General features: G+C 36.4%; 1 protein-coding gene and 1 pseudogene across 1 annotated transcript in view; one reads left to right on the top strand and one right to left on the bottom strand.

The window, feature by feature from the left end:
- Positions 1-277: 277 nt before the first annotated feature.
- The window catches only part of CC2D2B (coiled-coil and C2 domain containing 2B), a 96,271-nt gene continuing 79,960 nt past the window's right edge, over positions 278-16,588 (top strand). Inside the window, 8 exon segments of the mRNA XM_057736949.1 lie at positions 278-319; positions 1,930-1,990; positions 3,252-3,328; positions 3,692-3,757; positions 7,066-7,149; positions 11,321-11,519; positions 12,279-12,415; positions 12,516-12,644. Of these exon segments, the coding sequence (XP_057592932.1) occupies positions 278-319; positions 1,930-1,990; positions 3,252-3,328; positions 3,692-3,757; positions 7,066-7,149; positions 11,321-11,519; positions 12,279-12,415; positions 12,516-12,644 (795 nt within the window).
- Positions 15,267-16,317, bottom strand: LOC130853449 (nucleophosmin-like; annotated as a pseudogene).

Here is a 16,588-nt window from a genome sequence, read left to right as displayed (position 1 = left end):
AAAAAGATAATTTTGTTGTCTCCTCTCTGATAGTTTTACCTCTTACTCTTTTACATGTCTTATTGCACTAACTAGAATTTATATTAAATATTAAAGGTGATCAATAACTAAATACTAAAGGCAATAGCATCTTTGTTTAGTTTTTAGTTAAATTAAAAAATTTAAATAGCATATGTTTATCTCAAGTATCAAAATAATTGTTTTCTCTCAGTAATATGATACACAATTGTTAAAAATATTTCTTATTTATTTAGAAAGTGGAAATGAAAGAACCATCATGAAAAAGATTTCAAAGAGAAAAGAAGATATTTTTAGAAAAGTAAGGTATTAATGGAGTTTATAAGGATTTAGATTACATTTAATAGCTCAATTATAAATGTAGGATAATCTTGAAAAAATGTGATATATTTGGTTCTATATACAAATTTTACAGTTCATATGTTAAAAAATAATAAGAGAGTTTAGGGATGAATTATACTCCTTGGTCTGTCAATTATGTAGTAAAGAGTATTAGAGGTGAGTTATTTATATACATATTTATTTATTCCCTTATCTAAATATTAATTTATTTATCTGTTCTCTCAGCCAGGCAGCAATCCATTTCCTGCTTTGATTAAAAAAGAATTTTTTTTTCTTTTTTAATCATTGAGTGAGTCAAACATTTTCAGGACTGGTATCTACATGTTGCCTAGAGTAACTCCAATTAAGATTCATATTTTATTCCTACCTTCTAGATAGAAATGGGAAGTTATGAAAAGTGTGTCCAGATTGCTGGGTGAGCTCATTGGGAATTAAAGGAGACCTCTATCGATCACTTGCTGGGGTTGATGTCCCATCACACCTTCAAGGGTAGCTGTCTCCTTGGTCAAGAGTAAAGTTAGGTATTTTTAATTTTGTTGAGGAAAATACTGAAGATTTAATAAGAATAGAACAACTCAGTAGTTCTTAAGTGTGGTATAGGAACAACTGGTGGACTTTGGAGTTCTTTCAGAAAGTCTATAGCCTAAGCTCTTACCGTGATCATGTCAATACCCTGCACTGGCTTTTGACACGAATCCATGTTTTTACTGTGATTGGAAATCTGATGTGTGTCTGCTCGCTCTTCCAACTCCAACTGCACATTAGTTTGGTTAGTATTTACAGTGTTATTTAAGGAGTCTTTTGCTATTCTATTTTTTAAACTTAAAATGAGAAACTTATCCATATTGTTCTAAAAAAAGTGTTTAACATTGCTAGTATGCTTTAATTTTAGAATAGTGAGGTTTAAAAGTGGTAAAAGAAATAAATGCTCACTTTAGAATATTACATTTTTGATAGTGGTAGTACATTCAATTAGAAATACCAGTAGGCAATTAGAAATATGGTATTCAGGAGAGAAGTCAAAGTTGGAGACAGATTTGGGAAGCCATGAGAATCCTTGCACTCTCCAAAGCCTTAGAATGGGCCCACAGTTAAGCTATGAGGAGAGTGTGACCAATGAAGGATACAAGGAATAAATGGCCAGAGAGGTAGAGGAAAAGGATATAGAAAGCTTTTAGAAAGTTATCAGATGCTACAGAGTACTCAAGTAATAGCTAACATTGATATGGTGTGTTTCAAAGTATTTTCATATGTTTGATCTCATTCGACCCTCCTAAAAGATATGTGAAGTAGGCAATATGTGAATGCTAAGAACTGTCTACTGGATTTTATCATTAAAAGGTCCTTTTCAATATTACAGACAATAATTTCTTAATTTAAAAATCTGTCTTATATGAAGAGCTCATACCAATTGATAAAAGGATGAAATTTAAGAAAATAGGCAAAGGATACGAGTTGTCATTTTAAAGGAGATGACTTTCAAAGGGCTGATAAAAGTATGAAAAGATGTTAAATGCCAAAACAAAAAGATACAAGGTAACCTTCCACCTGCCCCCCCTTTTTTTGCAGATATCAGAAGACACAGATAACATTGCAGTAGAAGAAAATGTAGACAGGCATCTCCAAAAAGGTTCTAAATAAGTATACCACAGCTCCAATACTGTTGGACTTTATTTTTAAAGGATGTAAATGACTAATCCTAACCCAGGGTTTCATTTGGGAACACAGTTTCTTAAGGGATGAGTTCAAAGAGAAACTAAACTTCCTATATAATACAAGTGGGCATAAGGAAATAATGATAAAGTCAGTGCATGTAATAAACTAAGTTTTGTTTTCTCTCTCTTTCTCTGCAAACATGGAGAATCTTCTCGTTCTTCAGACTGTGTCAGACCATAAAGATATAGAGATACAGAACCTGCTTCAGGAAACTCCAGGTCTCAGGGGGAAAAAAATATATAAATAATGGTTGACTTCTGCTTGACTCATCCAGCAAATATTTATTAAGCACCTGCTATGTGCCATCTGTCATTCTAAGTTCTGAGAATAGAGTATAAGCAAAGAACTAATAATTTTAAAATTTTATTAAGGAATACTGCAATTAAAAATGAAGATTCTCATGACCTATAGTGATTTAGCTTTAAGCTTACCCTTTATATCCACCATTTTCTATTTACCATTTAAGTACTCAAAGGCAGGAAGAAGAAAAAGAAAAATACAAGGCAAAATGGCCAGTAGGTCCTCCATTTTCTACTGTACCGAGGACTGCATAACCCCTGTCTTTCTCAGTCCATACATAGATCATCTAGTGGATGAGAAGAAAATGACATGAGGCTTGGAGTGCACATAACAGCTGGAGCCTTCTTTATACCCAGCAAGACTGTTTCATTTCCTCTAAGAGCTGGCAGAAGTGGAGGTCGACAGTATTATACTGAATTTACAAAACATAAACAGTTAAAATGGATACTTGGAGACTTATCTCTCTTTTTTTTTCAGATTCCTTCCTCTTCAGTTTAATCAAGTTGAAGTAAACTGGTTTTGATATTTGTATATTCTGTGGACTGTAGAGCAGTTTATATAGAATATTACTGTTTTCATGGATTTTTTTCCTAAAAGGAAAAAAAAGTCTTGCTTATCTGAACCTTTTTTTTTCAGCCTGACTACAAAATTCAGTCCTGACCATGCATGAGTATTTATTCCAGATGGAAAAAGGGGAAGTTTCTAAGCTTTATTTTCCAGGTTCTAAGCTCTCACAGGGCAATGACCCAGTCTTCATAATTGTCATGATCCAAAGAAATGTATGCTATTTAGCTATTTAATAAGTACTTTCGATACTATTGCTGTTTAATTATAAGAAAGTGTATGAACTCCATATTGTGTTGGCTTCTTGATAGATTTAAATATAGAAGAAAATCGAAACATGATAGAAACTCTGAGAGGCAAAGTAAGAGAAAAGCTAAAAAATGCCAAGGTAATGTTATTTTTTTCTTTCCTATTTTCAAATTTACTGTTTAAATGCAACATATATCATGGTAAACTTTTCTTTATCAAAAAAGAGCCAAAATTCAGTTTTAATATAGCTCCTTAAATCCAGAAAGCTTCAAGTTCATTTCTATGCTTTTTATTTCCAAACTTGAAGCCAAGAAAAGTTAAGTGATTTGGTTATGGTAACTATATTTGACATCTCAGGAGAAAACGTGTATATACTTTTTAAAAGAAAAACATTGGGAAGTCTTTGTTTTTATCCATTTTGGGCAAAAGGCTTATGAGCACTATTATGTCTATACCTGTGAAGATTAAACTTTCCATACTATTTATGTACATTGTATTTCAGATTAATCAAGGCGAAAAATCTTCAACTCAGCTGCTCATTGATAATAAGATATATCAATGGTCTAAGGTGAATAACTTTTTTTTTAAGGTGAATAACTTTTTAAAAAGTTTTTAAAACAGATTTATTGAGGTGTTCTTTACATAGCTAAAATTCACCCATTTTAAGCGTATAATTTAATGATTTTTGGTAAATTTACAGAATTATGCAATCAACATTATAATCCAATTTTAGACCATTTTTGTCACTCCAAAAAGATCTCTCATGCCAATTCTTAGTCACTCTCTCTTTCTACTTGACATTATTTCTTATCTTAAAAAATTGTAGTAAAATATTATAGATGATCCTTGACATACAGATTTTATTCTAAAATCCAATGTGTAATCACATATTTGAAAATCACTCAAATTTTGGGTGAACTGTATTATTTAGAGTAAAGGCTAAGCAGCTTTAACAAAAAGATTCAAAGTAAAATGTCTTAATTAAGATAGAAGTTTTATTTCTCTCTAGTGTAACAGATAAGTAGTCCAGGCTACTAGGAGAGTTCTGCCATCTTCAACACTTAGTTTCCATCTCTGACTCCAATGGCAAAGCTCCTGTGTCTTCATTTGCTGGTCAAAGGGAAGGGAGAAGGGAAAGAGTCATAGGATTGCAATTTATCTTGTATAAGACAAGACCTGCAAATTGCACACATTATTTCCACTGAAGGAATGTGAGAAAAATGTCTAGGTATCCAGCTAAAAGTAAGTTGTATTATTAGAAATGGGAGAAAAGACAGTAACAAACAACTAGTCATTTCTGCCATAAGCAACAAGAATATTTAACTCTCAAATTTTAAAATGTAAGGATTGTTTTTTTGGATTTTATTGATTGATTGATTGATTGATTGATTGGCTGTTTTGGGTCTTCGTTACTGCACACCAGCTTTCTGTAGTTGTGGAGAGTGGGGGCTACTCTTCGTTGCGGTGCGCAGACTTCTCATTGCGGTGGCTTCCCTTGTGGCAGAGCACGGGCTCAAAGCACATGGGCTTCAGGAGTTGTGGTACATGGGCTCAATAGTTGTGGCTCGCGGGCTCTAGAGCGCAAGCTCAGTAGTTGTGGTGCACAGACTTAGTTGCTCCAAGGCATGTGGGATCTTCCCGGAGCAGGGATTGAACCCGTGTCCCCTGCATTGGCAGGCAGATTCTTAACCACTGTGCCACCAGGGAAGTCCTGTTTTTTGGGATTTTTAAAAAACTCATCTTTGTTTTCTCCACAGGGTCCCTCTTGGGTGCTTAGTAAAAATTTTAATTAAATTTAGAAGTAAAAGCAGACCAAAAAGAGATGTTTGTATACGTTATTCATTCAACAAATGGATAAAAGTGTGCCTAACTTGGATTTAATTTATGAATAGTAAAAAATTGGAAGTTTGTCAAGATCAGTCCATTGAATGTCAAGAAAAGAGGTGAAAAGGAAGAAAAATTGGCTTCTAAGAATTTCTGTTACAAACTACTAGGTAGGAGTATCTACTCAGGAAGTTGAGGATTTTAGCAAATGATTTTGCAATGAGCAGAGACAGAGGGGAGTAAAAGTTTATACTGACAATTTATATATCAGTATTGTTGAAAGGTACGTAACTTTTAAAATTGATGGGACAGCAATATTGTAGATACAAACAGAATATAGGATAAGCTTTTGTATTTTACATATTTTAAAATTCTTTGGCTCTTAGGAACTAGCAGATTTCCTCCTTCCTTCCTTTCTTTCTTTCCTTCCTTCCTTCCTCTCCCAAACCTCTCTAAAACCAGTTCGTTTAGTGTGTGACAGAGAAGTGATAGGTGATTTATATTTGAAAGATTCAGACTTTGCAGTATTGAAAAATGAGAGCCTATTTATAGGCAAGTTCATCACTGAGAATATACCACTTTTTAAATTAATTTATTGACTGCGTCGGGTCTTCGTTGCTATGCGGGCTTTCTCTAGTTGCAGCGAGCAGGGGCTACCCTTGGTTGTGGCTCGGGCTTCCCACTTCTGTGGCTTCTCTTGTGGAGCATGGGCTGTAGGCGAGTGGGCTTCAGTAGTTGTGGCACGTGAGCTCAATAGTTGTGGCTCGTGAAATCTAGAGCACAGGCTCAATAGTTGTGCACGGGCCTAGTTGCTCCACAGCATGTGGGATCTTCCCAGACCAGGGAACGAGCCTGTGTCCCCTGCACTTGCAGGTGGATTCTTAACCGTGCTCCACCAGGGAAGTCCCCAGAATATGCCACTTTTCATACTTTTAATTATCTCTAAGTTCACAAAAGATTGTAAGTGGGTGGGGTGGTACTTGTATGTGAGTGCACACATACATGAGAACTCCCAAAAACAGGGAGAGAAGAAAGAGTTTGTCCTGAGTCCACATTGTGATCATACTGTAAGGTGATGCTCTTGATACTCTGATTAGCATAAAGAGATAGTTTGGGAAGATGGAGAAGATTTGGATCCTATGTTTTTATTTTTTAATTTTTAATTCTTAGAATTTTCTAATTGAGACATAATTGACACATAACATTAGTTTCAGGTGTATGACATAAGGATTCAATATTTGCATATATTGGGAAATGATCACCACAATAAGTCTGTCATCAAAAAAGTTACATCAAAAAAGTTACGTAGTTACGAAAAAAAGTTTTTTTTCTTGAGATGAGGACTTTTAAGATTTACTCTCTTAGCAACTTTCCAATGTGCAGTACAGCATTATTAACAATAGTCACCATACTGTGCATTATATCCCCAAGGCTTATTTATTTTATAACTGGAAGTTTGTACCTTTTGACCCCCCCTCACCCATTTTGCCTACTGCCCCCGCCCCCTGCCTCTGGCAACCACCGATCTGTTGTCTGTATCTATCAGCTTGATTTTTTTTATTTTGCTTTTTTAAAATTTCACCTATAAGTGAAATCATATGGTATTTGTCTTTCTCTGTCTGACTTATTTCATTTAGCGTAGTGCCCTCAAGGGCCATCCATGTTGTCACAAATGGCAAGATTTCATTCTTCTTATGGCTGAATAGTACTTGTGTGTGTGTGTGTGTGTGTGTGTGTAAAACTTCTTTATCCATTCATCTGTTGATGGACACTTAGGTTGTTTCCATATCTTGGCTATTGGAAATAATGCTGCAATTTTATTGTTTTTTTAATTAGTTACCAGGCCTTAAAAACAAACAAAATACAAAAATAATTCATGAGCCAGACAGACTCAAAGTTAAATATAACTTGATACTGTCTCCTACTGCTATTTGTCCTTGAGTAAGATACAGTTACTATTACCATATTACAGAAAAGTATTTCTTTCCCTTAAAAGCAGAAAAAGCTTTCACTTCAACGCTGAATACTGGTTTACCATTGTTTAACCTGCAGACTGAAGTCTCACTGGATGGAGGTCTTTCGTTTTTCATTCTGAGTGGTGAAGAAGACTCAGCGTTAGGCCAGTCTGCAGAGCAGGTTGGATTTGTTTCCCTTCTTCCCACATCCTCATTCTCGGGAGAAATAACTCTTTATTAAAGGCATACAATGAAATACTTGATGGGAGATGAAATTTTTTATTATTGAGCTGCCTTCTCTTTGAATTGAGAAGCTATTCATAATAATAATTCCTAACATTTACTGAGTGCTTACTGGGTGCCCAATGATATTCTAAATTTTTAATGTGGATTGTATCATTCGATCCTCATAATAACCCTGTGAGGCAGGCGTTATTATCATCTCTATTTTATAGGTGAGGAAACACGCACACCGGGGTAAGAATTGATAGAGCCGGGAAGTGCAGGCTGTCAGCCCCAAAGCCTGTGTTTTCGTTTGTTCTTCTTGTTCTTTTATGCAAGTGCCCCACGTTGTTCTCTGTAATCTCTGTTACGCTTCATTGATTCCCCATTCTTCATCCCTCCTCGTTCAATCCCAGACCCTTCTAATTTCTGTCAGTTCTTCCCAGTTCCTCTCAAACTCCTCAGCCCCCTGTTATTCTTGGGCTGTGCTTTCCTCCAGTCTTTTTTTTTTTTTAATTAATTTATTTATTTATTGGCTGCATTGGGTCTTCATTGCTGCGTGCGGGCTTTCTCTAGTTGTGCCGAGTAGGGGCTACTCTTCATTGGGGTGCACGGGCTTCTCATTGTGGTTGCCTCTCTTACCGTGGAGCATGGGCTTCTAGGCGCGTGGACTTCAGTAGTTGTGGCACACAGGCTCTAGAGCACAGGCTCAGTAGTTGTGGTGCACAGGCTTGGTTGCTTCCCAGCATGTGGGATCTTCCCAGACCAGGGCTCGAACTCATGTCCCCTGCATTGGCAAGTGAATTCTTAACCACTGCACCACCAGGGAAGTCCCTCCCCCAGTCTTAATCAGTCTCACTAGTCTTTCCCCATCTCCTGATTTGTCACTCTCATTGATCTCCCTTCTGCTCCTGTTCCTTCTACTTTCTCCCTTCCTCTCTCCCTTCGGATCTCTCTACAGTTTCCTTGAGCCCTCTCCCATACTTCCAGAGTTGTACCCAGTATCCCCTGACACCTCTCAGTCATTTCCAAATCCTTCAGATCCTCCTTTTGAGTCCCTCTTGGGGCCCCATTTCCCTTTCTACTTACTCCTCAGTCTCCCCCATCCCCCTTTCTTTGACTCCTGTATCCTGCTCCAGTCTTTTCATTCCTTTTTTGTTGTTGTTTGTTCCATAGGAAAGAGCTTTATCTTTAAAAAAATCTCACAAATGAAGTGTATACATTATAAAAACAATGCAGAAAACCATGAAGAAGAAAATAAAAATCATGCAAAATCCCACTGCTCTGAGATAAACCACTGTTATCATTTTTTCATACCATTCTCTATGCTTATACCTGTACATGCACACATAGACTTTTATACAAATAGAATCACAGTATAGCAATTCCATTTTTCCAATTGCTCAGCCAAACCTTGGATGCACCTTTACTCACATGCCTCATACCCAGTTTGTCACAAATCCTGTTGGTTCTACCTTCAACATATTCCAGAATCTGACCCACTTTTCACCACCTCCCGTGGCACAACCTAGTCTCTGTGGCCATAACCTCTCATCCAGATCATTGCCATAGCCTCCCTCTATTTTTACTATTGCCCCAATAGTCTATTTTCTATACCATACTGTAGTCAGAGTGATTCCGTTAAAATCTAAGACCATTTTTTTTAATACCTTCTAATGGTTTACTATCTTAAAAAAAACAACAACAAAGCTGAAGTCCTTACAGGGGCTTCCACGGCCTACATGACCTTACGACCTCTCTGACTTCCTTTCTCACTACTTTCCCTTTCTGCCACCCAACTCCAGCCATACTGGCCTCCTTCCTGTTCCTGCCTCAGGAACTTTGCTCCTTTTAACTATCTAGAAAGCTCTTCTCTTATCCTCATACTCTCTCCCTCACTACCTTTGGGTCTCTGTTCAAATGACACATAATTAAAAATGCTGTGCCTGCCAACCTTATGTGATAGTACCCCCCAACCCCTCATCCCAGTATTCTCTATCCACTTATCTTGCATCATTTTTCTTCATGATGTTTATCACCACCTCGTGTGTATTTCTGTCTTTTTGTTTATTTTCTTCCTTGAACATATTAGGCACTCCATGTTTGAGTGAATAGTGAATCAGGGAGTGTCAGACATGCACATGCTCTGCCAGGTCAGCTGATCTCCCCAAATTCCATGATGTGGGTTAAGGAGTGGACTTTTCTGGGAAAACAAGAGGCGGTCCACCCAGCAGAGTGCACCAGGGTGAGGCGCTGTGGGTTGTGGCTGCTTTTCCTTCTTACAGGAAAGACGCGAGAGAAATGAGGTCAGTGGGGCAAATAGGCTATTTGGGCACAAGGAAGTCCAGGTTTGGATGTGGGTTGTTTAGAGGAGTTGTTTGGAAAAGCCATCTGCCCTGCATATGGTAACTTTGGGGCCCATGGGAAACTACTGTCCTCATCACAGGCAGGAGAAAGCTACTGTTTTGTGGGGGGCTGAGTTTGACTGTGGCTCCTTCCTGCCTGGAGAAAGGGGAGAATCAATCATTCTCCCTCTTTCTCTCTCTCTCTTTTAGCACACCATACTTAGGTGTATTCATCTAGACTTATGCATGGAAAATTAGGTGGATGCCTTCTGACCTCATGCTTCCTGTCACACAACAGCTAACAGCACAGACACTGCTCTGCTGTGAGCTGCATAGTGAAGACCAGGAACGTGATTATATTGGTTGAGATCATAGCTTGTCTCCAGCTAAAAATATAGGTAGATTTAGTGGGGTAGGTTTCATGAAAGACACCTACATCATCATAAATAAAAGGCTGGGATCCAAGATGAGAGCCTGACATGACTCAGCCATCAAGGCAGATCTCACCTCTGAAGGCAGGTTGAAAGCTCTGGCCCACACGAAGGGTGCAGTAAAGGTAGTTTGGTAGTGGGAGCTCCAGCAGGAACAAAGAGCCCCTCTATGTCTATGATTGGAATCTTCAAAGAGATCTTCTATGTGAAGATCCTCCAAATCTTACTCCTAGGTATCAGTGTCATATCTTGTTTGACTTCTGAAAATGATGCCACAAAGATTTCTGGATATAAATACTTTCATGACTTAATGACGGGGATATAGGGAATGACCGGGATGATGTGATGACTTGATATGAACCGAGGTGATACTTAACCATGTTACTCACTTAATTTTGTCAGAGTTGATCAAGGCCATGCATGGTTATCTATTCAAAGGAATAATATGATTAATTCTTTTTATTTAATTATTTATCCCTAAATGTATGTTTTTTAAAATTAAGGGATTTTTATTTGCATGACTCACATACTCTGTCTCCTTTTCTCTTTCAATATATGTAGATTTTAAGTTAGACAACTAAAGTCATCCAAAATAAATTGGTCTCTTTTTTGTGAAGAGACGCATATAAAATTTCTAATATTATGTAAAAGTATACATTTTTTAAAAATTTTATTTATTTATTATTTTTGGGGGGGTACACCAAGTTCAATCATCTGTTTTTATACACATATTCCCGTATTCCCTCCCAAAAGTATACATTTTTATATTTAGTAATATATCTGTTTCAATACCTATATTCAGATTATAACTTTTACATATCATATTTCAGAAATTTACTGTAATCAATCACACTGCTACAGACTTCTATTTGTATCTTTACTTTTCTTTCTTTTTTTCTTAAATATCATCCAGAAAATAGCATGACTGCTCCACATCACCTTAGGTAGTACTTCTTTCTGAATGGTGAGAAAAAAAGGGGCTGAAGAGCACATGGCTTGATGTCTCTAGACTTTGCCCTGCATTGTGAATTCTCAGCAGCTGAAATATCATAGTCTAATATCTCAGAACATTTTCCATGGAGAGGAAAGACTTGAATTGTAGTTCTTTTTCAGTAGCCTTTCATTGAGAATTGCAATGAAAGGCTACAGAAAATCACATTTTATAATATTAAGCCTTAAATGAGTTCCCCTATGTTCAGTGAGAGTTCATTGTAACACGGTTTCAGCTTGAACTTGAACTGGGTGGCATAGATCAGAAAGATTTCACAGCAAGATTCTAGTACGTTTCATTTCTCTGCATATTAATCATTGGGGACAAGCATGTATACTTATTTTTCTTTTTGGTATTCAACAGAGATCAGTAAATGATAGTTACCACAAACATTTTTCACTTGGTGATAATTTACAAAACTTTTCTGAGGGCCAAGATGAAGATTTTATGCAAGAAGTCATTTTCCCAGATTTACTTGAAGTAAAGGCCGCCGATTATGAAGATGATCAAGAACAAATGAAAAAACAACAGGCAAATATTTTTGTTCCAAGTAGTTCTCCAGGTAAAGTTTTTTTTTTTACAATAAAATATTCAAGTCATTAATGAATCATATTATAGGATGATAAGAAAGAGAAAGACAGAAAGAGAAAGACAAATATTGTATGCTAACTCACATGTACGGAATCTAAAAATGGTACTGATGAACTCAGTGACAAGAACAGGGAAGCAGATACAGGGAATGGACTGGAGAACTCGAGGTATGGGAGGGGGCGGGGGGTGAAGGGGAAACTGAGAAGAAGCGGGAGAGTAGTACAGACATATATATACTACCAACTGTAAAATAGTCAGTGGGAAGTTGTTGTATAACAAAGGGAGTCCAACTCGAGGATGGAAGATGCCTTAGAGGACTGGGGCAGGGAGGGTGGGGGGGAATCGAGGGGGGGGCGTCAAGGAAGGGAGGGAATATGGGGATATGTGTATAAAAACAGTTGATTGAACCTGGTGTACCCCCCCAAAAAAAAAAAAATATATTATAGGATGATAGCTTCTTTGTATGCTGGATAGATAAAAAGTACAGGTCTAAAATTATAGAACGCTTTCTGTATTTGTTCTTCATGCTTTCTCTGAGTTAAAGGGAATTGGTTTAAAGAGCTCATTCACTCTGTGTGTGTGTGTGTGTGTGTGTGTGTGTGTGTGAGTATTTAGACTTTCTGCTAGGCTTTAGTGGTAGAGTATATGATAGTTCCCTTTTGCTATTTGTTTGCTCAGTACCAGTTTAATATTTTGGACTTTAAAGTAATATCTAGGTTTTGTTATTAAGTGATCAACCAACTTAAACTTCCAAAAGATATGATGCCACGCATTTTAGAAGAAGAAGGATTCTACATTCAGAAAAAGCCAGAAATATGTAAAAAGACCTGCAACAAAGTGGAAAATCGCCTGCTTAAACTAGAAGAGGCAAGTTCACTAGCTAACAAGCTAAACAACTCACTGATAGTATGTGACATTTGTTTTTAGTGTGATGTTTAGTTACTACATTCTTAAATATTTTTGATAGGGGAAGTGTTGGTTTGAAGAAAGTGGAGAAATAATGTCATTACCTTCACCTATTAGACGGTCATGGAATTTCAGACTAAACATAAGCAAGGAACCTTTAAATCCAGCACTGAAGACCATATACAGGAAGGTAACCAACAACAGTTTATTTGTGATTATGGTTAGAATTCTTGTATATCAGTTATAACTTATATACTTATTTTTGTGGTGTTAATTCACCTTTTAAAAATGTTAGTAAGTCTAGTAAAGGCAAAACTATGATGAAATATTAAATAGCCATTGAAACTATGCTTTCAAGGAATATTTAATCATATGGAAAAGTGCTCAAAATAAAATGTAAAGTTAAAAAGGCACAATGCAAAATTTCACACGCTCCTAATTTTATAAAAATAGGTAATGAATAAGTACGTACATATATGTGTAACAGATAAGAAGACTAGAAAATGTAGTTAATAATTATCTCTGGATAGTAGGACATAGGATTATTTTTATTTTCTTTTTTATACTCTTTTCTATTTTCTAAATTTCAGAAATGAATATCTATTATAATTAAAGAAACAAATTTATGTGTATTCTAAAAGATGAAAATTAGCAGTCCATTAACCTAACAAGAGGAAATATTTAAAGAGAAATAGTTATATTAAAAATTTGGTGTGAAAAACATTAAATAAGAATTATGTACAAAAACCTAATTGCTCAATCACTTGCCTTAACCATTCCATATATAGGAAATATAGTTGAAAGTAGATACAAAGTGGAAATAAAACTTCCTAAAAATACAGTTGACCCTTGAACAATGCTGTGGTTGGGGCACCAACCTCCATGCAGTCAAAAATCTGCGTACGGCTCTCTCTGCCTCAAAAATGAAGAAATTGGTAAGTTACTCACCAAAGGGCAGGAAGCTGAGATAGCGTGGATAGGATCAGGACTCAAACCCTAGTTCTTTTGATTCCACATGTTGTGATCTCTAATTGAACACCAACTTTTCCCTACACTTAGTTAATTTAAAGTTCTGTAAAATGAAAATACAGATACTATAACTATTGAATAAATCTGTATATAAGTGGACAAGCTCAGTTCAAAGCCATGTTGTTTAAAGGTCAGCTGTACTTACAGAACTTTATTCTCTATTCCCTCTGTTGCTTTAAACCTGTGAGTTCTCCTTTTCTAGTAATTAGGTGCCTTCTGTAGTTAATGCTCTTTACAGTTGCCTTTCTATATTTCTTGCATATTCCAGTAGCTGCAATATTTTAACAGCAAGAGCACTTAGTTCCTTATAAGGCTGATACTTCTCAGCCTACATAAGAGGTGCGGTTTCTCCCTAAACTGAAGAGATTTATATGAGCTAATTTCACTTAGCTTATTTTCTACTATGTTTAATCTCCTGTTAAATCCATCCACTGAATTATTTCCCCTTCTTCATTTACTTTTTTATTTGAAAAGATTTCTCCTTTTTTGCCTTAAGAAAAAAAGCATTCTGTGGTTTTTGTTTTTGTATTCCTTCTAGTTTAGGCTTAATGTCTAAGTTTTCTTTTAATTTTTAATTATCTTTTACTTTTGGAGGCCTCCTTATCTTATCCTCCTTATGTGAGGATCTTCTTTCCATATGATATATGCTCTCTTTTCTTCTCCACAGTTTCTTTCTTTCCCAGAGAATCTAGAAAATTAAAAAAAAAAATCTGCCTTATGTTGTAATATGTTTTTTGTATCTTTATACCACTCATAAATTTCTTTCAGAATCTTCTGAAAATACTCCGAAACTTTTTGCTGCTAAGAAAATATTTTACCAACCATACAAAATCCATTTAAGCTTTAATTAATTGTCCTACTTTTAAAATTAAAGACATATACAAAGATTTTTATAATGAATGAGTGTTGAAATTTATCAGATGCTTTCTCTAAGCCATTAAATGTTGCAGTAGTACTTTCTTAATACTTTTAATGTGGTGAGTTATACTGATTTTCAAATATTTGTGAAATAAATCCCATTTGTGATGCATTTTATTTTTATATATTACTGAATTTGATTTGCTAATATTTTGTTTAAGATTTTTGCATATATGTTCCTGAGATAACTTTTTCTTTGATTTTTTTCCCTCTTAATGTCAGATTTCCATCAAGGTTACTCTGGCTTCAACACAATTTGGGGAGTGTTCCCTCTTTTTCTCTTTTCTGGGAGAATTGTGTAAGATTGGTGTTATTTCTTCCTTAAATGTTTAGAAGAATTCACTGATGAATCTGTCTTGGCCCAGAAATTTATTTGTGGAAATGTTTTTTTATTATAGACATTTTTTAAAACAATAAAAGACTATCCAATAGAAACACATCCTGTGTTTGTGGATTGGAAGACTTAGTATTGTTAAAATGTCCACACAACCAAAAGCAATCTACAGGTTCAATGCAATCCCTATCAAAATCCCAATGGTATTTTTCACAGAAATAGAAAAACAGTTCTCAAATTCATATGGAACGTCTAAGGACCCTGAATAGCCAAAACAGTCTCGATAGAGAAGAGCAAAACTGGAAGAGTGACATTATCCTTATGCAGAACAGTAAAACCTTTATACAGTCACCAACACTATGCAGATCTTACTGTTAGTGGTTTATCTCCACCCACTTGCATTTTCATGGGGGATGTTTTATGATGTAGTTTTGATTGAAATCTCATCCATGGATTTTTGGTTTTACTGTGTAGTTGTTCTGCCTGTTTGTTTGTTTGTTTGTTTGTTTGATTCAAATATTTAATGAGCAGCTAGGGAGATACAAACGTGATTAAAACATGGTCAAAGTGAGGCAAATGCACAAGTAATAGAAAGAAAAGTGTAAAGTTCACTGAATCACAGCAGTCAAAAGAAAGTGTTTTAGGAGACCAAGAGATTGCTTCCAGCCTGGAAGGGGGCATGGGTGGGTGGCAAATCAGGAAAGGGGATTGAGATTAACTTCAGTCTGGATTGTTGATGATACTCAGTGTGGACTATATTTGTCTCTCCTTTTCCTCTCTCCCCATCTTTGGGCTTAATTTACCAGTAGTGCCCAGGATTGTTCAATGTGCTTTTTCTATACTTGCTTCCATTTTTGCTTTAATGTCTTCTACAGAGCTAGGTCCTTTCAGCGTTTTGGGAGTTTTTTCCTGTTTTTTGAAGGATTCTTGACATTTTGATCTTGATGTTGATGGTTTTGAGTCTTTTCCATTGTGGTTTGATTTTTGTGCATTTTTGACTGGAGTATCTCGTACAGATTTCTTTACTGGAGCTTTTTCTTCAGTTTCCTCATCATCAAAATCAGCATCAGCATCATCTTCATCATCACCATCTTCATCTTCATCAGCAGCAAGTTTTACTTTTTTCTGTGGAACCTTGCTACCACTTCCAGGGGCAGAGTGCTTTCCAGATATACATGGGAGTTTCACATCCTCCTCCTCTTCATCTTCTGACTCTGCATCCTCCTCCACAGCTACTAAGTGCTGTCCACTCATATGCACAGGCCCTGAACCACACTTCAACCGTAAGACCACAGGTGGTGTTATTTCAAAGCCCCCAAGAGAAACCGTTGGCTGTGCAGACATTTTCAAAGTGCCAGTGTTACTTTAATTGGACTGCCTTCATAATTCATCACATCTGCTTCAACAATGTGCAATTCATCCTTTGCCCCAGCCCCTAAACTGACCGTTCTTAAAGGTGACTGGGCTCATTTTCATCATTATCCACCTTAAAGTCATCATCTTTGTTGGCCTTTAGTTCACAACCGAGAATATGGTTCTGGGGCCTCAGGGGGCTCATGTCCATGCCCATCAAATCTTCCATGGGTTGGTGGCATGCGCTTAGGTGAGAGAGAAGGCGGACGGAATTTAACGACTACTGTCCCGAAGAACAGCTGCGCAGGATGGAATCACACCAGGGTTTTGCCTGTTTTATGTAGAGATTTGGGCATATGGGCATACCTCAGAGATATTGTGGGTTCGGTTCTAGACTACCACAAACAAAGCAATATCTCAACAAAGCAAGTCGAATGAATTTTTTGGTTTCTGAAAATTCCAAAAGTGCATATAAAAGTTATATTTATACTACACTGTAG

The sequence above is a fragment of the Hippopotamus amphibius genome, chromosome 5 (genome assembly GCF_030028045.1).
Source record: "Hippopotamus amphibius kiboko isolate mHipAmp2 chromosome 5, mHipAmp2.hap2, whole genome shotgun sequence".
NCBI lineage: Eukaryota > Metazoa > Chordata > Mammalia > Artiodactyla > Hippopotamidae > Hippopotamus > Hippopotamus amphibius.
Note: the sequence above shows the minus strand (reverse complement) of the source record. Positions and strands in the feature narration are given on the sequence as shown.